This window comes from Zonotrichia leucophrys, chromosome 21 (assembly GCF_028769735.1).
Source record: "Zonotrichia leucophrys gambelii isolate GWCS_2022_RI chromosome 21, RI_Zleu_2.0, whole genome shotgun sequence".
NCBI classification, from domain to species: Eukaryota; Metazoa; Chordata; class Aves; order Passeriformes; family Passerellidae; genus Zonotrichia; species Zonotrichia leucophrys.
Genome location: NC_088190.1, coordinates 599,688 through 627,310, shown reverse-complemented (window position 1 = coordinate 627,310; position 27,623 = coordinate 599,688). Strand labels below are relative to the sequence as shown.

The 27,623-nt window shown below is 50.3% G+C and overlaps 1 protein-coding gene across 1 annotated transcript in view; it reads left to right on the top strand.

Moving 5' to 3' along the window:
* The window catches only part of RERE (arginine-glutamic acid dipeptide repeats), a 166,532-nt gene that overhangs the window by 124,489 nt on the left and 14,420 nt on the right, over positions 1-27,623 (top strand). Inside the window, 2 exon segments of the mRNA XM_064730880.1 lie at positions 1,581-1,661; positions 26,817-26,979. Of these exon segments, the coding sequence (XP_064586950.1) occupies positions 1,581-1,661; positions 26,817-26,979 (244 nt within the window).

Sequence of the window (27,623 nt, the reverse complement as noted above, 5' to 3'; positions counted from 1 at the left end):
ATGAGTAAATCTCACACTGTAATCTCCAAGCCTTTACAAGCGCTGCTTAATTCCCGTCTCCGTGGCCCCGGGCACGTTCTTGGCGAACTCTGCAGTCGTGCTGGTTCTGAGGGTCAGGGTTAGGTGAGGATAGATCCCCGTGTGAGCAGACCTGCAGGATCCTGGAGGCTGCAGAGAGGCTCTTTCCTGGGCTGGGAACTGAGAGCTCCGTTGGAGCAGAGAATTCACCTTTTTGGGAGTCCTCGTGCCCTTCATGGAAGCCTCTGATCCCTGCCCACCTCCTTCCAGCAGATGTTTGCAAAAAGATGTGATCCAAAATACATTAAGCCAACTTGAGGCGCATTTCTCTCTAGGGGATTTTAAAATCTCATCTCCCTCCCTTCCCTGGAATAGCAGGGCCCATGTACTCAGCATCCATTATCTTTTTTGCAGACAGAATTTGTTATTTACCCGTTGTTTATAGCCGTACACAGTGTTTATAGCAAAGGAAAATGCCTTTTATTTTTTTGCTTGTTTCTTTTTAGGGAATTATGAATTCTCATTTCCCTCCTTTCCCTGGAATAGTAGGGCCCACATACTCACCATCCCCTATCGGTTTTGCAGGCAGAAATTTCCTATTTGCTTGTTGTTTATACCCGCGTACGGTGTTGATAGGAAAGGAAAAAGCCTTTTTATTTCGGTGTTTACAGAGAAGGAAGAAGCCCTTCTCTAGAATAGAGAGAGGCACTTTGTCCAGCCTTACATGGCTGCTGGCTCCTGTGGGGATGTGCTGGGGCCGGGAGAGGCCGCGGGCAGGGCCGGAGCCCCCCGGCCGCGGCTGGACCGGGGAAGGGGCCGGGGGAGAGAGAGGACGAGAAGGAAGGAGAGGGGACGAGCGGCAGCGAGCCGGGAGCGGGGCCGCGGCCGCTCGGCGCTGGCAGCTGCCGGGGCCGGGGCCGGGCGGCGGCCGCTGCCGGGGCTGCCGGGGGCGGTGTCGGGGCCGAGCCCGGCGGGCGGAGGAGGCGGCGGCGGTGCCGGGCCCGGGGCTGAGGGGGGCCGGCGATCCAGGCCGCCTTTTGCGGCGCGCCCCGCGGAGCCGCCCGCCCAGCCCCGCCGCCATCACACGCTGGGCGCCGCCGCCTCCGCCCGGCCCTGCGCGGCTGCTCCGGGGCTCGGCTCCGCTCCGCGCCCGGCCCCGCCGCCGGCCCCGGCCCGAGCGAGCCCCGCCGAGGAACGCGGGGGCTGCGAGCCTTTAACCCCTGCGGCACCTGCCCCGAGCCCCGCGCCGCGCTCTGCCCGCGCTGCCCGGCCGCGGCTCCGGCGGAGCTCCGAGCGGCCCCGGCTCCGAGCGGCCCCAGCTCCGGCCCCGGCCCCGGCGGAGCTCCGAGCGCCGAACTTGCCGGCGGAAGGAGGGAATGCGGCTGGGGATTTTCCGTGTCTTTCCCGAGCCCTTTCCCCCGTTCGCAGCCCTGTAGGTGCGTTCGCTTCCCCGGGCTCCCGGCGCCGATTCACCGCCGCCGTTTGGGGGATTTTTTAATTTTTTTTTTAACATTTTTTTTTTGCTGCTGCTGACACGCTGTTTTTGTTATCTTTTATCACAGAAACGGTTTATTAAGGGGTTGAGGCAGTACGGCAAGAACTTCTTCAGAATCCGAAAGGAGTTGCTTCCCAATAAGGAGACCGTAAGTACATTTGGACTTTATGTAATTGGCTTTTTCTCTCGCTGCTTCGCTGTTTGATCTTGCGAAACTCTTTCCTTTTTACCCCGAATTCTCCTCAGATAAACGGAAGAGAAATCCTCGGCCAGCCAAGGCAGCTGCCGGTTTTTAGTGCAGTTTTTAGGTCTTGGGCTGTGAAAGATGTTACATAAAATAATCGTCATGGCTGGACGGAGCCACTGAGCCTGGCTGAAGTGTATTTATGGAGAGCGAATCTAATTTTAAATTCTGACATTACGGCGCGATAATACATTTTGTGTCACCCGGTGGGGGCTCGAGTGGCATCGGGTAAATAAAGAAAACCCAAACCAAAGCAGCATCGATGGGATCGGGGTCTGCTGTGACCCGCACCGTGCAGGCTCTGCTTAACCCTTCCCCACCTGGATCCGCGTCCCGGTGTTCTTTAGGGTTATGTAACCCTGTCCTGCACCCCAAACCCTGCCCGGGAGATTGGGAGCCTTGGGAAGCCGCGCTCCCTTTGCCATTTGCCCCAAAGAGCCTCGGGCTCTGTCCTGCAGGTGCCCTCCAGCCTTTGGGAAGTGCTTTCGCTTTTGTGCCGGGTTTAGCAGGGAGGCGGCTCCGTGCAAATGGAGCTGGGCTGTTTTCTCGCAGCGTGTCGGGGATTTGGAGCGTCACGGAGCGCTCAGACTTGTGTAGGTGTGCAGGCTGGATGTGCGCTGGGGGAGAGCGTGGCTGTAATGATATTTAAAAAGCTCTCAGTTTCTGTGGGATGGCTCCATTCTCCTCCCCGAGGTTCCTGTGAGACAGTGCTGTGATAACACAAATCTCTGGGTGGTAAATAGTAACACTGTGTGAGTTAAAAAGGAAGGGGAGGATGAGACAATTACGAGTTCGCTCATCCTGCTGAGAAAGGAAACTCAGATTACTGCTCCAGTCCTGGTGGACTCGAGGATCCTGTTGGATTTTGAGGTGTGGAGGCCTGGAAAGGTGACAGCTGGGAGGGAATGCTGGGATAGTGTGGATCTTATCAGCATCCTGCAAACCTACACACACCGTGCCTTTCCTCTTTCCTCTAGAATATCTCCCAGAATGGATCTAGAACAAATCAGTGTTTGCTTTTAGAAATGAATTCTGCTGATGGTAAAGTTGCTGAGGGGCAAAAGTGCTCTTCTGAGTTTGAGTTATGGCAGCTCTGAAGTATATTGTGTCTTTATAAATTGAAATGTATATTTTAAATATGAAATGTATTTGTTTGGGTTTTTTTGTGATGGAGAAAAACATTTTGCAGGGAGGAGGTAAAAAAAGCCCTGAAAAATGGAGAGTTTGGGGCAGGTGCCTGCCCTTGTTTGCTGCTTAACTTCTTGCATTGGAGCTTGGATATCAGCCTTGGGGTTTCTGTAAAAGTTTTGCAAGTGGTGTTAAAGCTCACAGAAGCTCTCGTTTTTCAAGTGTTATATTTTTGTTTCATTAGGTGTAATTTTTTACTACAGAGAAGACTAAATATTAAGTCTGAGCTGTGGGAAGTATCAGTGGATGGGTTTGGGCTCAGGGGTTTTTTTAGCCCCTGTGGTAACTGATCTACAAATAACCTTTGACCCTCCACGGGTTGTTTATAATCTCTGCTTCCTATTTTTGCCCACAGGCCTCACTTCTGCTTTCTTTAATTCCCGATCTTTTCCAGCCAGAATTTACAGCCCTTCTGCTGTAGGAAGAGATTGCAGCATAAAGGCTGCAGTAAATATTTGACTGTACAGTTTTTCTTCTGTTCCTTAAAGTGGAATAATGAGTAATGTAAATGACAAGGCTGTGGGATTAATCTGTCTGCATTTTTTCATCACCAGAATAATTTCAGATACTTTGTGTGCCATTTTTCTGTTGCAGTGTGAAGTAACGCTGTAGCAATTCCAGAAACACCAGAAAAAGGCTTTATTCTCTGTTCAGCTTCCATATTAACATCAGTGAAACGCTAAAAAGTTGTTTAATGGATACTAATGGATAATGAATAACTAATAAAACTGTAAAAAGTTGTTAAATGGATACTAAAGCAACTTCCAGGTGCTTAAAGATGTGTCAGGGGCACTTTTGCAGTGGCTTGTCCCAATGGCTCTTGGACATCTGATTTATTCAATTTTCCTCCTGGTCACTAAAGGTCTGGGGAGGGGATCCAGGGGGTTTGACTCTGCAATCCCCACTGAAAGTTAAATCTCCTCATTACCATGATTTCTGTAAATTTGTCCTTTCCTAGACCCTTCACTGGGGGAAATTCTTCCTGAACCTGGAAACAGTGGGAGAAAAGGAATGCAACAGAAGCAGGGAATTCTTGTAGAGACCAGGCCTGTTTCATGTTATTCCATGTTAAACCAAGCTGAGGCTGCTGTGCAGGAAATGAGGATGTGAACATGACCCTGGATTTCTTGTGGGCTCTGGGAAGGTGTAATGTGGTGAGATGAGAATCAGGCCGTGCTGTACTGAGCTCTCACAATGTGCTGAGGAATGTCCTATTTCAGTTGTGCCTTGGCTTTCCCCCTCCACAGTCAGTGTGCAATACCTTCTGAGAAAACCCTGTGTTTATCAATGTGTGTTTTAACTAGTTTAACATCATTTTTCAACCATTTTTAATTATTTCTTCTAAATGATAATCCTCAAGGAAAAAAGCTTTATGAAAGAGAATGTTTATTCCATATCAAAGGTGTGTTTGTTTGGGGATGCACTCCGCTGGTTTATTTCACATTTCCAGTTTATTTCCATGTTTATGTCCAGGAGGGTTCCCAGTGGATGTGGGAGTGAATAACTGCAATGGATCAAGGGAGGTGCTGCTTTAATGTGGATCAGGGCTAACCTGGAGGAAAAGTGCCTCCGAGTACCTGAGCCAGGAGATTTTTAATGAAACTCCTGCAGCTGCCTTGGGTTTCCTCTGACCTGTCTGAAATGCCCCTTCTCCTCTGTTTCCATGCAGCTTTTTTCCTTTTATCGTCCCCTGGGTGATTCCCCTTGGCTGCAGGGATGAGCTGCCCTGCTCCCCTTGGGTTCCTGCCTAGCAGCACTTGTGATTGCTCTTCATGGGAAGAAGTGAATTTTGGAGGCTTTTCAGTGGCACGAACAGTTTTCAATAATTACTTTCATTTAAATTCCCATGTTGTGAGAATGAAAGGTGCACAGCTGGCAGCAGTTTCCTTAACTGTCTGCTTTGGCTTTAAATGTGGTTTTATTCCCCTCCCATCCACCCATTTTGGGATAATTTGCTACAACTTGGTGATAATACAGGATTTTCTGAGTATTTAACATTCTGCTCTGAATTCTTTACATGATTACACTGAGCTACTTGAATTGGAGAGTTTTAGAAGCACCAGCATTGGGATAGGCCTGAGATAAAGGCACTTAAATGCCTCCAAGGTTGGGGCTTGCCTTGCTGTGTTCCTGGGAACAGCTTGGCTCTGTGCTGGCTTGGTGCAGGAGGTGAATGCAAACCGGGGATGGAGCAGGAGGTGCCAGCTCCTGGTGTCACCTTGCTGGGACCCAGGGCTGGCTCCTGCTGCTCTCCCTGAGCACAGGCTGCCCTTGCAGGATCAGGGTTGTTCTCCTGGGGTTCTGGGCAGGGGAGCTGTCTGAGCAGTGCCCCAGAAGTGGGGTGTGTGTGTGACTGTCCCTTTCCTAGGCGCAGGAACAGGGGTGTCCTGTCACCCTGCCACACTGCCATGGCCTTTGCTGCAGCTCAGTTGAGATCCTGGAGCCACCTTGTCCCTCCTGGGGATGGGCCTGAGCACTCTGGGCCCTCCTGAGAGCTGGGTGACAGCTCTGGGGACATTGTGGGCTCTGCAGGGTGACAGCTCTGGGACATTCTGGGCTCTGCAGGGTGACAGCTCTGGGACATTGTGGGCTCTGCAGGGTGACAGCTCTGGGGACATTGTGGGACCCTGCAGGGTGACAGCCCTGGGGACATTGTGGGCTCTGCAGGGTGACAGCTCTGGGGACATTGTGGGGCTCTGCAGGGTGACAGCCCTGGGGACATTGTGGGCTCTGCAGGGTGACAGCCCTGGGACATTGTGGGCTCTGCAGGGTGACAGCTCTGGGACATTCTGGGGCTCTGCAGGGTGACAGCTCTGGGACATTGTGGGCTCTGCAGGGTGACAGCCCTGGGACATTGTGGGGGTCTGCAGGGTGACAGCTCTGGGACATTCTGGGACCCTGCAGGGTGACAGCTCTGGGACATTGTGGGCCCTGCAGGGTGACAGCTCTGGGGATGTTCTGGGCTCTGCAGGGTGACAGCTCTGGGGATGTTCTGGGGCTCTGGGGACATTGTGGGCTCTGCAGGGTGACAGCTCTGGGACATTGTGGGGCTCTGCAGGGTGACAGCTCTGGGACATTGTGGGCTCTGCAGGGTGACAGCCCTGGGACATTGTGGGCTCTGCAGGGTGACAGCCCTGGGACATTCTGGGGCTCTGCAGGGTGACAGCCCTGGGACATTGTGGGCTCTGCAGAGGCTCCCGTGTGCCCAGGGCTGTGGGCAAGGTCCCCGTGCCCCTCTCTGCTCCCCCTGGCCCTGCAGGGAGCCCAGGAGCAGCAGCACAGTGCCTCTTTGTGCAGGCACACAGACTCCAGACTCTAATTTTGGGTTGAATTTCCCTGCTGAGCACATAGGTATCTGTGGTGTGTGTGATTCTGGGTTTGGCTGCTGAGCAAGGGATGACAGAGTGCAATCCAAAGATCTTGCCTCTGGGTGGATGCTCCTTTATTTAGCTCTGAAGCACAGTGTAAACAGGAGTTATGAATATTGGCTGTTTCCTGACACTGAAATACCTGCAGTGTGCTGTATTTATGCGCAGAAGAGCTAAATATGCATCATTTCTTTAGGAAAAATGGTCTCTCTTCTGATAGTAAAATCTTCCTCTTCAAATTAAATGCTGCTGGGACTTACCTCAGAGACTAAATAAGCTGTGCTCTGTTAGTGTTGGGAGGCAGAACGAGTGCAGTGTGAGCTTTCAGCATAAACTTCTGTTTAATTTTAGATTGGGGTTTAGATAAACAATTTTATTCTTGCTTCATTAATGCTTAATCTCGTGTTACATAATACACAATATTGGCTTCCTGAGTAGCACTTAAATATAGTGCAAACGTGGAGCAGCTGAAAGGTCAGTGCAGTTGCCATATGTGCAGGCTGGCAAGGTGTCTGTGCCCTCCCCGTGGCACTCCTGATGGCAGCCAGAGCCCCAGGAATATTTGTGCAAGGCTCTCGCGAGCATCTGAGGGGTAGAGCTGCTCCCTCGACACGATTGTTCAAATAGCAGAGTGCCTTTGATCAAAGCAGGGGGATAATTAGATGAATATCTCGTGGTCTGTTGGTATAAAGTGATTACTTAGCCCTACATTGGCTTTTTAATATTTGCATTTAGTGGTGAGCCGTGTTTGTAGCAGGAGCTGTGGCGTGGGCTCTATCCCTGCCCGCTCTCCCCAAGGAAATCTGCTTTATTTGAGGCCATATTCCCCCAATGATGGAATATTAATACACTGCAGTCAAGGCACATTATTTCCTGCTTGTCTTTGCTGTTCAGAGAGGGACAAGCTGTGGAAGCCTTTTCTGTTTGAAAGCTGAACCTTTTTCTTTAATAACTTGTTCTAGCCTGGATGCAGTCAGAGCTGAAATTTTCCATTAGAGTTTGAAGCGAGTGCCAACATAAACAGCCACTGCTCCTTCTCATTTCATCTGCTCTGTGCTGCTGCCTCCGGAGCGTGGCCGCTGCAGCACAGGGCTCTGCTCTGTTCAGCTCCCCCAGATTATCTCAAGTGAGAGCCTGAGACTCGTCTGTGTCACAGCAAAATCCTCCTGGCCTTGGCTCCAGGTAGCAGAAGGGGCAGAGGCAGCAGCTGCTTTTCCTGTGCAAGTGAAACCACCGAGCCGTTTGCATAACAAACTCTTGTGGAGGGAGCCTGCTGCCTTTCTATTTTTTCATTTTCCTGTTTTTGTGAGCAGTCTCAGCTGAGGGAGGAGGAGCTCTGGGCTGGTATTGGCTCCAGGTGAGGCAGCTGCAGCCAGGCCCTGGGTGCTGCTCACCAGGAGCCAGGGAATGCAGTGACACGCTGGGCTCAGATGGAGATATTCCTGAATTTCAGTGCCTCTGAGCTGCAGGCTGTTTGCAGAGGGATGTTCAGCGCGTGTGCTCTGGTTTGTTTTCAGAAGTTTAACTGTTAAACCTATTGCAAATGTCATAACTTTATTGGATGATAAACCAGGAGGTTTGGAAAGGCCTTTAAAGAGACGTAAAGGTTTAACTCACACACAGTATGGTGTCTTTCTTCATCTCTGGAGGGATGGCAGGTGTTCAGGTGAGCACAGCTCCTGGCAGGCAGAATTCCCACACACCTGTGTTCCTTTAGTCCAGCTCCCTGTGTCCTGTGAGTGAATTCCCATCTCCTGGAGGTGCCCATGCCCCTGTGTTCCTTTAGTTTAGTTCCCTGGGTGTATCCTGTATTCCCAGTCCTGTGAATTCCCATCTCCTGGAGGTGCTCACACACATGTGTGTTCCTTTATTTCAGTTCCCTGAGTGAATTCCCATCTCCTGGAGCTGCATCTTACCTGACTCTCAGCAGCCCTTTCCCCTGGCCAGTGCCACTTGTGTGCCCATTGATTAATGATTGATTAAGGCTCCAGCTTCCAAAGACCAAAGTACCCTTTCCCAAACCTGCCTGTCTCAATTGCAGCTGAAGCAGACAAAACCAAAGAAAGGAAGTACCTAAAATGTGCTTTGTTCTTATTGTTTTTGTTTTAGATCTCTTAAGCATTCTCCTAAGACAATAAGAGGATTAATTTTCAATTGTATCATTTTACTTTTGTATGCCAAAGGTAATTTAGAGCGTCATCAGCTCAAAAAATGAGCTGCTTATTTGACTTTGTTCCTAAGAAACCCTCCTAGATGGAGAGCATTAAAGCAGAAGGTGTGTTCAGTGTGCCAGCTGGACTCTAGAATTGACTTTAGCATGGGCAATAAATCAGCTCTGCACTCCAGTGGCTTTTTTTTATTATTTTACATTACAAGATTGGATCTCATTGTTTATTTTTCTCTGAAGGTTTAGAGGTAGGTAGGAGTAAAATATTGTTGCAAGTAAAAGAGGGCCATTAGGCAATTGCATTGAGCTCTGTCAGGGAGCCAGGAAGGACAATTTCTGCTTTGTAGGGGAAAGTCTGTAGTCAGAGATACAAGCCAAGATTATTTGGGTAATTGATCCAATATTGTCTGAGCCGTCCTCAGCAACTGAGAGAACAAAATGCTGCTCCTCAGACTCTGTTCCACTGCATTTTCCTCACTTTCTGTTTATAATTCACCATCCTAAGGAATTTCAGTTTGTTTATTTTCCTATTTTTTCCTATTGTTAATTCTCTGTTGCATCTGTGCTGAAGGGCCTGTGTGACTCTGGTTAAAATGCTTTTGTTCATCAACAGCTGTATATTTATTCTGTGTTTTCTTTCCCTGCGAGAAAAACCAGCAGCTTTTTTTCTTCCTGGCAGTTGTCAGATCGTATCAAATACTCAGACATGAACCCCGAGGTCCTGTGAGTTGCAGGTACATAAAATAGGTGGCTGGTAAAGGATTTGTGCAGTTTGTTTTCATGGTTGAGTGTCCCAGCCTGGCCAGACTTTTCCACGGCTGCCATGCATCAAAGCCTTGGTGGTGTTTGCTCCCCATCCAGCCACTGACTGAGGGTGAGCTCTAAAGCTTGAAAATGGCTTTGAGAAAGGCAGAAATGAGGCAGTGCTGATTGTGGGACATCCTGTGCCAGGGCAGTGCTAGTGTTTAAAATGCAGGTGACTCCTGGAGGAAATGCATGTGTGTAATCCTGCCTGGGAATGGCTCAGGAGAGGAGCACTGCAGGTAATCCTGTGTGTGTGCTGCTCTCTGTGGGTATTTACAGTGTGAGACACAGATTACAGCTCCAGGAGCTGTGCAGCAGCTTAGCTTGCTTTGAGTTTTGGAGCTCAAGGAGTAAATAAATAACGAGCTTTAAAGCTTGAAAATGGCTTTGAGAAAAGCAGAAATGAGGCAGTGCTGATTGTGGGACATCCTGTGCCAGGGCAGTGCTAATGTTTAAAATGCAGGTGACTCCTGGAGGAAATGCATGTGTGTAATCCTGCCTGGGAGTGGCTTTGGGAATGGCTCAGGAGAGGAGCACTGCAGGTAATCCTGTGTGTGTGCTGCTCTCTGTGGGTATTTACAGTGTGAGACACAGATTACAGCTCCAGGAGCTGTGCAGCAGCTTAGCTTGCTGTGAGTTTTGGAGCTCAAGGAGTAAATAAACCCCAGAGCTCGGACTGTGGTGAGCCAGAGCAGGGTTTGGTTCCTTGCACACCCCGGGAGCTGTGCCTGGCCTGTGTGGGGCTCACAGGGCTGTGCCCAGGAGAACCCTCTGTGGGCAGAGGATAAAGTGTGCTGAGAGTGAGCTCACTGCCACAGAGCTCAGAATGAGCTTTATTCTTCCTCAGCATCGCCTCCTGCCCCTGATGCCCTGTAAGAGCAGCACCCACTGCCTTCCCCTGAGCAGCCCCAGCACATCAGTCACTCCCAAACACCCTGCAGTGTGCTGCTGGAGCTGGGAGAGCAGACAATAACAACTCCAGGAGACAGATGCACTCATTTTGTCAGTTTTGTTTCCAGCCAGCTGTAAAAAAGAAGCAGTGCTTGATTACTGGGGGTTTTTTGCTGCTTGGTTTTTTTCTTCATGCCAAGGAAGGCTCCAGGAATTACAGAGATGGTGGAATAGAGTGAGAATGGGGAGCTGCAATAGAGGCTGTGCCATAGGGGAGGTGAAGCAGTTTGTGGGTAGAACTGGCTCTGTAAGCAGAAGAAACATTTAACATCACACACTGAAATCTGCTGCATTTGCTTTTGCTTTGTTTTTCCTTTCCAGTCTGTATCAGAGGGGAGAACACTGAGGAGTGTGATGGAATTCAGATTGTCAGCACATAAAGATGCTGGTGATTACCTCTAGGTGAGGGTGATGTCGTTTTGGGTGAACTTCTCCTGTTGCTGTTCTGTTGTGCAGGGTGCCAGGAGGGCTGTAAGTGTCAGCCACAGCCCTGCACACCTGCACCAGGGTGGATTTATGGATGCATGGCATGTGAGGGGCTCCTTTCCCTGCATTAATGTCTCCTGTATGTGGAAAAGCTGTGAAATGCTCAGGCTTTGGGTTTCCTACTCCTGCTCACGAGGAATAGGGATCCTGCAGGGCTGGGATCGCCCTTTTGTGTTGTTGGTGCCTTTTCCCTGGGGCCAGGAGGGGCTGAATCCTGCAGGACCATTCCCCCCTTCCCTCCCTTCCCGCTTCAGGCTGCCTGAGAGGGTGCAGGTGATGCCTCAGCACCCCTGAGTATCAGAGCAGCTTCCACAGAGAACCTCCTGCTTCTTGCATCTCTTTTTTAAATCCCAGAACGGTGGCAGGGGTGTTTCCTTCTGATTCAGATCCTCCAAGGTTAAGTTTGTCCATTGCCCTTTTCTTTGCACACTTTGGAGCTGGGGAGCTGTAAGTGAGGGAGCTGCTCTCAGGGTAATTGCTGTATTTGAGAACTTGGGCCTTTAAAAAACAGACAGATCGTTACAGGAATGATGACAAAACCCCGGCTGCTGACGTGCTGTGGTTGGGAAATCTCCCTGGCCGTGGTCACCTGGGATGAGCAGCACTGGCAGGGAGGGTTGGTTGTTTGACACTACCAAACTCCTGTCCAGCACAGAAAAGGTGTTTGTTTTACACTACCAAACTCCTGTCCTGTTTTACACCACCAAACTCCTGTCCAGCACAGAAAAGGTGTTTGTTTTACACTACCAAACCCCTGTCCAGCACAGAAAAGGTGTTTGTTTGACACTACCAAACTCCTGTCCTGTTTTACACCACCAAACCCCTGTCCAGCACAGAAAAGGTGTTTGTTTTACACTACCAAACTCCTGTCCAGCACGGAGAAGGTGCTGGCCAGTGCTTGTATTGCCATGGTGAGATGGTTTGTTCTTGGCTGATCCTCCCCTCCCCGGACACTTTGTGGGCTCCTTTTCCCCTGCCGTGCCCCTGACACAAGCAGTGATGTTGTCGGATGCCTCCAGACCCTTCAAAGAGAGGAGAGCACATTCCAGGTTGTAAACCAGCCCTTGCTGCTGCAATCTGAGAGCTCCTCCCTGGTGTTCAACCCAGGCCTGCTTTGTGCCTCTTGTGTAAAGCACCAGGACATCCCACAGGAACTCCTGATTTATTTTGCTGGCTCTGCCCTTCTCTGTGGTTCACAAACCTCTAATGGGCTGTGAAGCTCCAAGAGTTCTGAGCTGAACAGTAGAAGTTTTAAGAACCTCCTCTACTACATGAAAGACTTAACACTTTCCACATGCTGGGTTTTTGGATCATGAAAAGCTGATCTCTAACAAATAGTTTGTAAAGCTGAGGCATCCTGGGCCAGGGCTGCTTAATGCTGTTGTGAAATTGGGGGGAAGGAAAAAATGTAATGAAAACTCTGGGCTTTGGGCCAGCAAGGAAGATCTGATACAGGGAACGTGTTTCTGCTGCCCTTTGTTACTGTTGAGTTTGATTAGCTTTGTTTCTGGTACGTTTAATTACAGTTCTATTTTATTTTTATGGCTAAGGAGGGGATCTTTGCCAAAGCCCAAGCCTTTCATTACCTCAGCTGCAATGAGAGGGAACTGGAGAAGTAAATCATGCCACCTCCCCAACAAACAAGCCAAAGTAAAACCAAAAGAAACCCCACCAAGCTATAAACCCAGCCCTTTTCCCTCTCCTTGCCCTGCTCCTGCAGTCTGCTGCTCTCCATCTGTTATCTTCCCTTGCTTTTAGGGTTGAGGGTGAGTTTGCTTAGTGCAGCAAGTTGTGTTTAGCCTGGGCAGGGCTGCTCACCTGTGGTGGTTGTGCCTCCCTGGAGCTCGTCTGGCTCCTGTGCAGCAGCTCTGTCCCACAGGCAGCATTTCCTCCATGGGTTCCTCCATGGACTGCAGGAATACAGCTGGAGCACGGCTCAGGAACTGGGGGAACAACACACAGAGACAGGAGGGGTTGGTTTGGGCCCTGGTTTTGCTCTGCAGAGCCTTGCCCAGCGAGATGTGATGGCAAACACGTGCCATAAACCTTGCACAGCCTGGGCTCTACAGGAGCAAATGGAAAACTCCTTTCCCTGATCCTGCTGGAGGAGCTCCAGGCTGTGACTGGACCTTCACCTTGCTGTGGAGAAGTGACAGGGACAAAGGCCTCCCTCCCTCCCTCAGTGCTGTGCTAAAGTTGTATTGATTTAACAATCCCACCTCATGTTCTTACTCTGTGCCATTTGATGGGAGAGATTTTTTTCCTTCTTGTTGTCTGGCTTTAGAAAAACATTGCTTTTAGAGCTTCTGAAAAGAAATTGTCTGCTCACTGTGGGCATAAAACTGCCCTTCCTATCTGCCACTATTCATTCTGTATTGAGGTTCATGGCTGGTTTTGCATTGAGCACCTGCACAGAGCTGCTGAGAGGGATCCAGGGGCTGCTCCTGTGTCAGAGCCATCCCTGTGACTCCTGCCTAGCCCTGAGTCACAGCTCTGCCCTGCTGGCACCCACTGATTGCAACTGCACGAGTTTCCGTGGCTGCAGCCATTCAGGAGCACCAACAGATGCTGTGAATCACCTCGGAATTGCTGCCTTAGCTCTTGGTGCCAGCACTGAGGTTTCACATTTCTTGGAGCTGCTGAAGTTCTGCTCTGACCTTTTCAAGGGAACTTAGATAGCAGAGGTATGGGAAATGTTTAAAAGCGAGTCTGGCATTATGTTTGGCTGCTGTAGCTGTCATCCCTGAGCTGAAATTGGGTGGAATCCTGCAGGCTGTGGATAAACAGCATTTCTGGGGCACTGCTCAGTCTGGGTTTGCCATTCCATGAAGGTCACGTCAAAATGAGGGGAAAACCCCAAAACAAATCAGCAACAACAGCACAAAACCCCAGCCCAAACTCAGACTAGCAGGGACTTCATATTTTAGGAATTAGAAGTTCTGATTTTTCAGATATTTCTGCTTCAGTCTCTCCCCAGCCACTGCAAGAGCTTAGCTGTTCTAATTCAGTTACGTGTGATACTCACAGACCTTTGTCCACTTTTAATGTGGTTTAGAAAACTTGAATTTTTGTGGGTGCTGTGGGAACTTCTGCCTGTTTGAGCTCTGGTTATTGGGTGTTTGCCTGCTCGAGGGAACTGCTGTGAGTGACTGTGAGGAAATAATTTGTATTAGTTGCAGGTTTGTTGGGGTTTTTTGTTTGGTTTTTATTTGCAAGGGGTGTTTCTTTGCATTTGCAAAACATCCCCTACTCTTTTTTTAATGTTTTAGTTAATTGTCTAGCTCCATTTCTCTGCACTGTGAGGGTTTGCAGTGCTGCCCTCCTCGGCTCCATCAGGATTTACACAGGATTTACACAGCCTGCCAGGAGCTGCTCCCTGCTTTTCTCTCAGTGTTGTTCATGGGTGGGTTCAGGCTCCTGGGTTATTCTGCTCCCCCAAACCCCTCTTTGCTCCCCGGGTGCTGCTCAGCTCTGCCATCACTGATGCTCCAGGGCTGGAGGTGCAGAATTCCTCCTCCCTGCAAAGTCTGGAATTGCTGCAAATTAAACCCTCCAGGAGCCCTCACGTGCCTGGGCTGCCTGGCAGGTGTTTGTGCAGCCTCTTGAGTGTTTGTGTGTGAGAGATCCATGGGACGTTTTAAAGAGGTGCCAGTGCTGCTGTGAGAAACAGCACTGGTAAAATTCCACTCAGATTCCAGGGGTTCAGTGCCTCTTCTTCAGTGTTTTCCCTTTTAGTTTTGTCATAGGCATGAAAGCATGAGGCTTAATTTGCAGCTTTTGTTTCATTCTGCCCCAAAGATGTCACTTTTTGCCCTGTTTGCTGGGCAGCGGTTGCTGACAGCAGTGTCAGCGCAGGGAATCCTGGTTGCCCTCACATCCTGTGGGAACAGGCTGAATTCCAGGCTGGTTCCACATGTCAGGCCTGAGCAATAGAAATAATTAGAGAAATGGCCTGTTTACCTTCCAAAGAACACCTGCAAGGATGGACCAGAACCAGACTGTGTGTCTTAGCAGTGTTGCTGTGCTGAGTTTAATGAGGGGGAAAGCAGGAGAGGTGGAATTGCTTGTGGGATGATACATGAGACATTCACAACTTCCCCTGTGCTTACATGTGGGCAGATCAAGCACAGCAAAGTGGGTTTTTTAAGGAGAAAATAGCTCTTGTGGTGTGTCTTTCACATGGCACAGGATTTCCTTCCTTCCCAGAGCTGTGTGATGTCTCCCATCCCTCTTACTGCAGATCTGTGCCTGGTGCTTGGATGTGTTTGTAATTAAACAGGAACTGGCATCTTGGGGATGGGTTTTTTATCACTCATTTTCCATGCAGACACATCAGCACCCTGCACTTCCATGTCAGGCTTTTTTCCAGCGCTCAGCTGTGCCTCTGGGTCACTGCATCTTTCTGAGGAATTTATTTAGGGTGTGATATTCTGCTGTAGTCAGTGAAATCCAGAATGAAATGAGACTTTCTAACAGATGAAAGCTGCTGTGCTCTGTCTGGAACCACAGGATGCTTGGTTTGTTTGCAGGGGAAGCAAACCTGTTCCAGAAAAACAGTGTTTAAAGAGAAGAATGCAGTGGGGAATTGTGGCTCTCAGGGATGTTTCTGTGTGCAGTTTTGTTTGCAGACAGTGCAGGGGTTGGAGATTAGTGCTCCAGCACTTGGAGAAGCTCTGGGGCTGCAGCTTATCAGCTAATAACAGTTTGTCCTTCCAAGAGCCACACAAGTGGAACATCAGCTGGCTCCAGAGGAGGAGGAGGAGGAGGCCACCAGGTGTTGGTGTCACACGTTGGGGTGAAGTTCCCCCGTCTGGGGGCTTCTCTGCTGCTTTGTGACCCCTCAGTGCTGAATCCGAGCTCTGATTGCACTGACTCCTCCTGCCAGGCTGGGCAGGGGACAGGGCTGTCCCCTGTCCTGTCCCTGTCCCCGTCCCCAGGGCTGCTGCACAAGGCAGAGCTGCAGTGTTTGGGTGGGGAATGGGCTGCAGAGGAGGGCACGGGCTCTGGGCTGAGCTGCAGTTCCATTTGCAGAGCCTGCATGGCCCCAAACCATGCCCCACACTGCTGCTGCCCTTTTCCTTTACCCTGGTTGTGCGGATCAAATTCACCTTCTGAGGGGTTCTGATCTCGGATTAATGTTTGCTGGAGACACCAGGGTGGAACAGGGCTGGAAAGAATTGGTAATTCTTTCACTCCTGAGCTCACTGTATAGGTATTATAGTGAGCTACAATGAATTGCTCTTCCTAATGCTGCTTTACAACTCTTAGCTTTGTCTTCTGGTTACATTTTGCTTGCTAAGGATTTTTCCTGACAGAAGGAATTTGAGACTGGAGGGAAGCAACAATAAGTGAGGGATAAGCAGCTTACGTGGCAGTTCTTTGTGGTTTGGGGGTGGGGGGTTGCTTGATGTCCTGCTTCAATATTCCTCTTTTCTTACTGGCTCTGATAAACAGGAAAACACTGAAATACCCCTCAACCTTCCACACTTAATCTAGAAAATCTACTGCTTTAGGGAGCTGTTCTTGGAGAGCAGTAAAAGGAAAACAGCTGTTCAGGGAGCAGATCTGAGAGAGCAGTCTGTTTAAAATCAGGGTTTAATGACAGGGACTGTGCTGAGAGCTGTGTTTGCTGTGTCCATAACTCAGGGCAGGAGCCATCCTCCCTCTCCCCCTGTGCCTTGCTGGCTTTGCACTGATAAGCTGCTGCTTTCTCTGAGCTCCCTTGATGCTTTCCAGGTGTCAGTGGACAGGATTCTTCCTCCATCTGGCCTGCTCAGATGTTGGACATCCTGTGCTTGTGATTTTTATTAAGAGGTCACATCGTGTCTGTGTTCAGCATGGAATCAGAGGGGCTGATAGTTTACACGGTGAAATAACCGGGTGTGAGGACTTTTCACATTGTTGTTTCCAGGGGATTAACTCTTGCCATTCCTCATTAGCAGTGGGGATCATTTCACAGCTTGTCTCCTGAATGCAATGATCAGTATTTTGTGATTTGTGTTTGTAATAAACCCTCGAAGCCCAGCAGCTCCCTGTGTCAGGGAGGGGAGTGTGCGCGTTTGACAGGCCGGGCTTTGTGTGATCCAGCCCAGATGTGCTTGGAAAACCTGAAACATCTGCTGTGGGAAGCGTGGAATGCAGGTCAGTGCTGGGCACACCGGGGTTCAGGCAGTGCTGCTGGGGCACCTTCAGCTCTCAGTTCTGTGTTTAAATAAAAGCTCTTACAGAATGGGACATTGTGAGACAAGTGGCTGGTTCTGCCTCACCTCTCAGCTCTCCTTGCCCTGTTGAAAATGGAAATTTCACATTCTGTATTTTTTGTTTATTCAGTGGCTTTGTTTCCTTGGTTCTGTGGTATGTTATATCTTCTCAGTGTCCAGCACCAGGTAACACAAACCTGCCAATATACTGGTTATACTCCGCCCTGCAGGGCTGCTCTGGTGACAGAATTGATCCCAGCTGACACTTCTGGCAATGGGGTGCTTCAAATACCAATGGAATTACTGCTGTGAAGTATTCACCTAGCAGCAAAAGCAGCTCTCAGTTACAACTCAGAGAAAGTTTTGGTGATTATAGTTTGATTCTATTTGTAAAACTGGCATGAGGAAATAATGAAAATGTTTTTGAAGTAGTAAAACTTTCTTAATCATTGCAAGCCTAATTTCAGGTGTTGGGAAACAAATAAGCATCTGTACACCTTCCTGAGATGCAGGGGATTAAGTTCCCTGCTGAATTGCAGAATTAAATTTTTAATACTTTGTTTGAACAGGAATTATGAAAGTAGACAATGCTCTGTCCTTGTGTTCAGTGTCCCTTTCTCATGCACATGCACAAATTGGCCTTTCACTTCAATTAATTAAAGCTGACATGCAAACCACGACAACAGGCAGCCTGGGTGCAGCCGAAATGCCCAAAATCTGTCGATATTTGTTTATTGGCGTGAGTAGCAGTGGTGCTGGATGTGGTTCTGTGAAACCCAGGGAGCAGAGGAGCTGTTCCATTTCCTGGCAGCCATTCCACGCTGCCACACAAAACCAGCCCTTTCTGAGGCTCAGAAATGGATTTTCCTCGCAGCCACTGTCATTCAATTATCACCTCAGGAAATGCACAGATATAACTGATGATCCCTTTCAAGCATCCTGCGGTTCCCACTCCTCCCATCCTTCATTTCCCTGCCTGCTCCAGTCATTAGCTGCAGCATTCCCATGTATATTTTATGGGTGACCCTGGCGGCTGGCGCTTTGAGGATGTGCAGGGATGATAGGATTGTGCATGTAATGAAGGGCAGATAAATAGAGAAATGTTTACAGGATGGAGTGTGTGGTTGGAGGTGCTTTATGGCCCCGTGTCACTGTCACACCCCCAGAGCCAGGCTGCCTTGGCTGTGGGGTGGAAATGGGATCAGCCCTGGGCTCTGGGAATGGGGTTTGTTCCTCAGCCTGAGCTCCAGCTATGCCCAATCAGGAACCTTAATTATGGAGCTGGTGCAAGGAGAGAGTGCAGTACAAGGGATAATTGGCACCTCCATTGAGCAGGTCCTGTTCTGGGCATTGTGCTGCTGAATTCTCATTGTCATGCTCGGTATTGATGGGGAGGTGGAAGTGCAGTGGGAGAGGCACAGCCCAGTGCAGACAATGCCCTGAGAGCTCTCCTCAGTAACTGGCGTCAATTTATCTGGGTATTTATCCCACTCCCTTTAGTCCTGGAGTGTGAGTTCGGTTCTGGAGAGCTTGAGCAGGAGATGCTGCTGCCTGTGCACCCCAGGGCTGGCTGTGGGCTGGGGAATGGAACAGGAGCACTGCTGGCCCAGGAAAGGCACCTTGTGCCACCTTTCAGAGGCATTCCAGCTCTGCTCCTCGTTCCCTGGCCCTGTGTGAGTGCTCAGGGCTGCAGGACTGGGCAGGGGTTAAATTATTGCAGATAAAAGTGGTGGAGAAAATCAGGATTTATAACCCCAGGAACGTTGATAATGCAAGTTGCAAAGGGAAAGCTGAGTAGAAAATAAATACAAAAAATAATATAAAAATATATATAATTTATATACAAAATTTGTATACATATATACAAAAATTTAAATAAATAAAACTAAAATAATAAATATAAAAATACAAACTATATAAATATATTTTATATAAATATATCATTCTATATAATGATATGTAATATATTACATATTATTATTTATATATAAATATAAATATATAAATAAATATATATCTATATAAAAATATATTTATAATAATAAATACAGTAGAAAACCAATGAATGTGTATAAGGCTGAGGTCCTGAGCTGTCCCTGTTTTGATAACCCCATGGTGGCTCCAGCCCCTGGGACATTCCTGGTGACCCTGGCAGGGCTGCACAGGCCTGGAGCCACCACTGCTAAGGACAGGCTCTGATAATTAATAATGGATGCAGCCAACAGTGTGAGAGTTCCTGTGGGGATTGGGAACTCTGTTGATTAACAAAGAGGAGTCTCTGGAGGAAGAAGCCTTAATTACAAAAGCTTTCTTCCCATTCTGCCCTGTGCTGATTTGGTTGGCACATTTAACTGGGCTCAAATCCTATAAAAAAATGCACCAGGTGTCCATTTGTTTGATCTATTGCTAGTTTTGTGGTCTTAATTACTAAAATGGAGAGGTGAATGATAAAGGAGTTGTTTGCAAGCAGTGGTAGTTTCATAAATGTTGAATTTCTTGTTTGCTGCATTTCTGCAGTGATTTCATTCCCTGAAGTGATTTACCATAACTGTGATTTGCATTTCGATAGTGACTCACAGTGAATTCATTCCTTTGCAGATAAATTTGAATTCTCAAAGTGATTTCTTCTCTGATAGTGATTCCTCTAACAGTGATTTCGTTCCTCTAACAGTGATTTCGTTCCTCTAACAGTGATTTCATTCCTCTGACAGTGATTTCATTCCTCTGACGGTGATTTCATTCCTCTGGTAGCGATTTCATTCCTCTGATCGTGATTTCATTCCTCTGACAGTGATTTCATTCCTCTTAACAGTGATTTCATTCCTCTGACAGTGATTTATTCCTCGACAGTGATTTTCCTTGATGGATTTCGTTCTCTTAACAGTGATTTCATTCCTCGGCAGTGATTTCTTTCTCGAGCAGTGATTTCATTCCTCTGGCAGTGATTTCATTCCTCCGGCAGTGATTCCATGGCTCACCCATTTTGTGGGACAGTTGGTAGGAGCTCAGAAGGGCAGACACATTCTCCTGGGGCAGTTACACAAGTGTCACCTGTGTGTTTAGGTGCACAGTGACATTATTCTGGTCCCTTCACTGCTCGAGGAACTTGGGAGTGAAATCTTCAGTCCCAGGCTTGTTTTGGCCCTCCCAGTTCTCTCAGGACCCGTGGCAGCCCTTCAGACAGAACAGAACCCTCATTTGAGTGAGGGCTGAGCAGGGTACCGTGCTCATTTAGCAGAAACAATTAGAAAGCATAAAGCTCTGTCTGACTGCAGGATTTTTCCACAACAAAATGAAATCCAGAAGATGCAGATGGAGCCTCGGCTGGGTTCCCAGGAAATTCTGTGGCTGTTCCTGTGCTGGGAGTAAATTGAGAGCATGAAGCCCAAGGAGTCAGCCTGGGTTTGTTACACACCTGTCTCCTCTTTGGATTGCCACTTGCTCAGCCTGTTTGCCAGGAGTTTCACATAAATAATGAACAGGGAGTTTAACCTGGCTGTGTGCAGGGCAGGGAGGCACTGGGGACAGCCCATCTCCCAGACTGGAGTGCATTCCCAGCAGGGGCCAGGGAGCCAGGGCTGTGCTGCCATGCAGGAGGTGACAAATGGCCTGCAGAGAGGGGCTGCAGGGTGAAATGGCTGCACTTGTGCTTGTGAGATCTGCCAGAGAGCCCAGACCTGCAGGGGCCTCCTCAGAGAGCATCCCACCATTTTAATGGGGCTTTTTGTAGTGTTAAGTAAAATATTGCTCGGTTTTTAAAAGCCTCTCTTAAAACCTCAGTGATGTGTTGGAATATGCAGGATTCCTGTGCACCCAAGGTGGACATTAATCAGTGCTCCTGAACAAGCTGCTTAATTAGAGCATGTGCAGGGCGGTTTGTCACGGCTGGCAGAGGATGGAGCTGAGCCTGTCCCTGCAGCAATGCCCAAGTGCAGCTCCTGGGCTCTCACAGCTGCTCCTCTCACCCTGCAGCTTGTCCAGGGCTTCACCTTTGCTCTCTCTGGGTGTGGAGCATGAGAAGAAGCAGGCACAGGGTCACTGAGGCTGGGGAAGCCCTCCAGGATCATCGAGCCCAGGTGTGACCCAGCCCTGCCATGGTCCCCCCTGCCCCGTCCCAGGTGTCGCCTGCACCTGTGTGGGTGCTGGTTCCCCCCTGCCCCGTCCCAGGTGCCACCTGCACCTGTGTGGGTGCTGGTTCCCCCCTGCCCTGTCCCAGGTGCCACCTGCACCTGTGTGGGTGCTGGTTCACCCCTGCCCCGTCCCAGGTGTCCCCTGCACCTGTGTGGGTGCTGGTTCACCCCTGCCCCGTCCCAGGTGTCACCTGCACCTGTGTGGGTGCTGGTTCACCCCTGCCCTGTCCCAGGTGTCACCTGCACCTGTGTGGGTGCTGGTTCACCCCTGCCCCGTCCCAGGTGCCACCTGCACCTGTGTGGGTGCTGGTTCCCCCTCCCCGCCCTGCCCTGACCTTGGGGTGTGTATGGAAGGGATGTGGGTGCTGTACTCTCAGTTCTGTGTCCTGGTGTCATGTCGTTATCTGTGACCTGCCCAGGCTCAGTGTGTTCCACTGAGCTCTGCCATGCTCCAAACCCGTGTTCTGCTCCTGCCCTGGGCAGATGCTGGGAACAGCCTGTGCCAGGGCATCAGGGGAAGCACTGGAGACTGTTCTTACTGCAGGACTTTATAAGTATTAGCTAAATTGAGTTGACTTAATAAAATCTTGAGGCATTCCAGAAAGATTGTGAATTCATTAAGGCCACAGCTGGACAGTGTGTTCCCCCTGCTCTGCCATGGCTGTTGCAGCCAGTGAGCAGTGCTGTCATTTACCTTTTCTCTTTCATTACTGCAAAGCTATTCCCCTCCCCCATGATTTTATTTTTTTTTTTCCCTGTCAGAGCTCGGCTCTGGGGAAATTAAACAGCAATTATTGTGTTTGCTCACTGTGTTATACCCTAACAGATACTTGCAGGGAAGTTGGTGTGTGTGGGATTGGCTTGTGCAGGAGCTGTCAGAGCCCTCCTGTCCAGGGATGCACACCCAGCCCTGACCCTTTGTGTGCCAGGCAGGACTGAACACAAACAGCTCAGGCTGTGGCTTTTGCATTGGAGCATTGCTGATCAGAAATAGAAAAGCAGGGTTTGCAGGCAGAGGGGCTGCTCTGGTGGGGGTGATGTGCTGGGGGAAGGATGGAGCTGGCAGAAGGGCCAGGTGGGAGTGGCAGGATGGGACAGGCAGGGCAGAGGTGGCCCCTGGCCAGGACAGGCCCTGCTGGGGCAGGTGAGGGCTGAGAGCACTCCAGAAGTGCAGGGAAACCTCCCTGCTGTGAGTCCTGCAGAGGGGCCTGAGCCTCATCTCCCTGTGCAGAAATAGCCTGCAGAACAGAGCTGAAAGGAGATGAAGTGTGACTCCTGTATATGCACCTACGAGGAGGGTGAGATGGCCTTGGCAGGAGCAGGCAGGGGACTGGAGTGAGAGCTCTGCGTGCATTTCAGAGCTGCTGAAAGCTGAACTGGTGTTTCTAGTGAGGAACATAATCCCCTCTGCCTTGTGAAACTTGGGAATGTCAGTGTTGTCAGGGAAATGTGCCGTTAAAAGCCTGAATAATGCTTCTCATTTTGCTTTCTGAGTGTTGGGGACAGTTAATCAGATGTTAACATGGAAACACGGAGCTGTGTGTGCAGGAAAGGAGAGGTGCTGGTGTGTGGAGGGAAGGTGAGGCTGCATGACCAGGAGGGGAATGGAATCTGCTCCCACAGTGCTGGAAAAGAGAAAGCTGGGCCTGGAGATGGTTTGGGAGGGCATTGGCAGCATCTTCAGGGATGGGATAGCCAGGCTGTTGCTGTGCCTTGGTTCTGCTGTGCTGCAGCCATGGCCAGCCTGCCCAGAGCACCCCAGGACAAGGACACTGCTGTGTTTGCAGGCTGGCACGGCAGGCTGGCCCTGCTGATGGCCTGGGAGCCACAAAAAGAGCTCTGGAGCAGCTGCCCAGCCCTGCCAGGCTGGCACGGCTCAGGGATGTGGGATGTGCTGACTGCGAGACCTTGTGGTGAGGCGAGGTGAGATCACCCGAACAAAACCATCATTACAGGCCATTCATGTCACAGCGCTCATGCCTCTGTGTTTGCTTGCAAGCAAAGGCAGCAGCTAATTTGCAAGGCAGCCTTTTGTCCCAGGGCCTTTGATCAATGCTGGCCTGTGTTAATGTTTCAGGAGGCTATTGATTTCTGCAGCAGCTTTTGTTCCTGAATTTATGTGCCCTGGCTTTCAGCAGCACGCACTGTGCATGTTTGATTAAAGCTCATTTGACTTCTTGCAGTGAGGCTGGGAGCTGGTTTTGCTCCCTGTTTGGGGAGCCAGAGCTTGCCTGACTCAGCCCTTTGTGCTCCAGCCTGTGCCACCCATGCAGGCAGCAGGAGGGGATGATGCTGCCAGGCTGAGCCCACACAGTGGCATCAGGAAGGGGGTGATGCTGCCAGGCTGAACCCCAGCAGTTATCCCTGGGCACACAGTGGCATTGGGATGGGCAGCAGGAGGGGGTGATGCTGCCAGGCTGAACCCCAGCAGTTATCCCTGGGCACACAGTGGCATCAGGATGGGCAGCAGCATGAGGGTGATGCTGCCAGGCTGAGCCCACACAGTGGCATCAGGATGGGGGTGATGCTGCCAGGCTGAACCCACAGCAGTTATCCCTGGGCACACAGTGGCATTGGGATGGGCAGCAGCATGAAGGTGATGCTGCCAGGCTGAGCCACACAGTGGCTCAGGAAGGGGTGATGCTGCCAGGATGAACCCCAGCAGGTAATGCATGGCAACAGTGGCTCAGGATGGCAGCAGCATGGAGGTGATGCTGCCAGGCTGAGCCCCAACAGTTATCCCTGGGCACACAGTGGCATCAGGATGGGGGTGATGCTGCCAGGCTGAACCCACAGCAGTTATCCCTGGGCACACAGTGGCATTGGGATGGGCAGCAGGAGGGGATGATGCTGCCAGGCTGAACCCCCACACAGTGGCATCAGGATGGGGCTGAGGCTGCCAGGCTGAACCCCAGCAGGTAATGCCATGGCACACAGTGGCATCAGGATGGGCAGCAGCATGAGGGTGATGCTGCCAGGCTGAGCCCACACAGTGGCATCAGGATGGGGCTGATGCTGCCAGGCTGAACCCCAGCAGTTATCCCTGGGCACACAGTGCTATCCTAGGCAGCCCAGGGGATCCTGCAGGGAATTGTTTCAGTGGTAACCTGGCATTGTGTGTGTGCTGCCCCTCTGAGTGCTCTCGTGCTCCCTGAGCCCTTTCCTGAGTGCTGCACTGTGCACTCTGAGCAGGAACTGCAGGCACAGAGCGTTCTTTGGTCCTTTCATTCTTTGGTCCTTTTACCTGGGGTAAAACTGGTTGTTGGATAAATAGACTTTGACTTGATCTTTATCCCTGTGCAGTTGTGACTGCACTTCTGAGCCAGTCTCAAGGGAAAAAAAAGCATTATGGTCATGAGGCTGGCATTTTCTATAAATATCCACAGTTTCTTTTTTAAACTTTGCTTTATGATCTGCATGTATAAATTGTTAAACTTCCCTCGGGACCTGATGGCTTTGCAGTGTGTAAATGGAGCTCTAATAGGTTCCCATTGCCTGTTTTATGATGGGAGGAGAACAGATTGGCTCCCACTCTGCTGTTGCCATGTGTCAGAGGACACATTCATTCACTGACATAAAGACATGGGATTTACTGACTTGCTCCTTGGTGCTGACACCTCAGATTTGGTACAAATGAATTTATAGGTAAAAAACGACTGGTTTCATTTGCAGGAGGCTTTGAGCCTGTGCAGAGCATTGCCAAAGCCTCCCTGCAGAGCCCAGGCTGGCCCTGGCACAGGCACAGCCCCAAGGGGACAAACAGCTGGCCTGGGTGGACTTTGGGCCCCCTGGATGGGCTCAGGGAAATGGCAAATTTCTAAAGCAAACAGGCAGGGCAGAGCAGGGTGCTGGCTCAGAGCTGCTCCTCTGCCCACTTTGCCGTGAGCATTGTGTGCTCAGCACCAGGCAGCTTCAGATCCTCTGCAGGAAACACGTTTTTAATATTCTTAGTAGGGTTTTAGTCCTTCAGAATCAAGAATTGTAGGTAACGTTTTGCCCACTTGCTCCTCCTCCCCAGCCGTCACTGTGAATATTTGTTATTTTAATACATGAAACACACAAACACAGTTCCATGGTGGGGATCAGCAGCATCATCCCAGTCTGTGGCAGCACAGATTAAAAATGATCTGTTCTGCCTATTGCCAGAATGTGGTCGTGTTCTTTCTTCTGGGGTTTCTATTTTTAAATTAGGCACTGGTAAAATTCTTAAGTGTCTTAAATGTCAGCAGTTAATGTCTAGAACAACATCCTCCCTTTGTCTTTGCAGCGTTTCAGTGGTGCAGGTATTGGCTGTGGCTGTAATTGCCTGTTTGGGGCCCTGGGGAGGGTTTGGATTCAGGCAGGGTCGTTATTGGAGTTAACTCCTGCTCTGCCCGGAGCAGGGGCTGCAGCGTTTCCCCACGGAGGCAGCAGGCTGAGGTTATTTGATCACACAAAACACAGTTCAAAGAAACCCTTTTTGTGGGCAGTTCAGGTATGTTTGTTCTGATGTTGATTTTTTCAAGGGGCTGGTTAGAACTTCTCCGTTTTTCCCTTGCAACTTGAAAGCAACAACACCTTTTACCTTAGAGGCAGACAAGTCGCCAGGAAATGATGGGGTTTCAAAGTAAGAGAAAAGAGATTAAAACCACATGCTGTTCTTTGGTTCAGCCTTGCAAACCCAGGTTTGAATGGCAGCTGCTGCACTTCCTGAATGTAAGCCAGATTCATTATGCTGTGAAATTATCACTCATTTCTCTAGGTGTGCTCTTTTAACTGCTTAATTAATTTAGATGTGGGTATGTATATTCAAATTAAAACACGATTTAGTGTGGTGGGGTTGTGTTACGGTTATAGACTTGTTGTTGAACATGTTTGTACTCAAACTTTGAGCTCCTTACAGACAATATTGAACAATGGCTGACAAAGTGGCAGAGTGTGCTTGGGCTGAGCCTTGTTCTGACTGTGGACAGCGGGAGCTGGGGCAGGCTTGGGGTGGCTGTTGTCAGGTTTGGGGTGGCTGTTGTCAGGTTTGGGGTGGCTGTCAGGTTTGGGGTGCCTGTCAGGTTTGGGGTGGCTGTCGGGTTTGGGGTGGCTGTTGTCAGGTTTGGGGTGTGGGGTGGCTGTCAGGTTTGGGGTGTCTGTCAGGTTTGGGGTGTCTGTCAGGTTTGAGGTGGCTGTTGTCAGGTTTGGGGTGTCTGTCGGGTTTGGGGTGTCTGTCAGGTTTGGGGTGTCTGTCAGGTTTGGGGTGTCTGTCAGGTTTGGGGTGGCTGTCAGGTTTGGGGTGGCTGTCGGGTTTGGGGTCATTGTCAGGTTTGGGGTGGCTGTCGGGTTTGGGGTGTCTGTCGGGTTTGGGGTGTCTGTCAGGTTTGGGGTGTCTGTCGGGTTTGGGGTGTCTGTCAGGTGTGGGGTGCCTGTCAGATTTGGGGTGTCTGTCATATCTAGGGTGTTTGTCAGAGCTCAGTGCCAGGGGATGCTGACAGTGACACAAGGGCACCCTCTTCTGAGGCATCCAGGTGGAGGCTGGCTCCTGGTGCTTTCCAGCCTCTTTCCTCTCTTAGGGGAGGAGTGAAAAAACATTTATTTACTTATTTTCCTCCTCTACAAAAGCAGGCAGAAAATAATGAGTGTTTTTTGTGTGTCTTACCTGAACAGTTCTTTTTTTCTGGCTGAAATCCATCATGATTCTTGCTGGGATAATCCCAGCGAGTCAGGGGAGGCGGGGGGCTGGCGGGCAGGTTTGCAGGTCCCTCTGACCCCGCTCTCCGTGCTGTTTGTGCTTGCAGGGGGAGCTGATCACCTTCTATTACTACTGGAAGAAGACCCCCGAGGCGGCGAGCTCGCGCGCGCACCGGCGGCACCGGCGCCAGGCCGTGTTCCGCAGGATCAAAACCCGCACGGCCTCCACGCCCGTCAACACCCCCTCCAGGCCCCCCTCCAGCGAGTTCTGTGAGTGCGGCCCCGCTGGGCACTGCTGGGCAGGGGACGGTGCCACACATCCCAGGGACTGGGGGAAATGGGGCTGGGGCAGCCGCCCTCCCTGCCCCTGCACCGTGCTGCTGCAACGGGGCTTTGGTCAGCCAGGGCCGTGTGCAGGCCTTTGGCATTAGAGCGTCCTGTGAGGATGGGAGTGCTGCCCTGGGGTTGGGTTTCCCTGCTCATTTTCTTGGTGCTGTGGTGTATGTTCTCCAGGCTTGTTACAGTCATGGGGATTGGGGAGCACAGAAGGAAGGAAGTGCTCCCTGTCTTTGGAAAGAAATCCCTTCCATCCTGCTGGGCGATCCCTACCCTCTGCTGGAGCTCAGACTGCCTCAGGCAGCCTTGGAGGAGCAGTGGCCTTGCCTGGAGCAGAAGTGTCCAACCCAAAGCAATTCCCCAAAGCACTGCCTGCTGCCTTGCACAGGGTCCCTACAGGGACAGAAACCTTTGTCCATATGGGAAGGGTTTGTTACCCTGGGACGTTTAAATCTTCCTAAACCCTCATAGAGAAAAGGGGCTGTGGGAGGCAGATGGGCAGATGTAAAAATGACCAGGGCAGGTGGAGGATGTGGTGGGCAGGCTGGACACAGAATTCTGTCCCAGGGTAAGGAGCA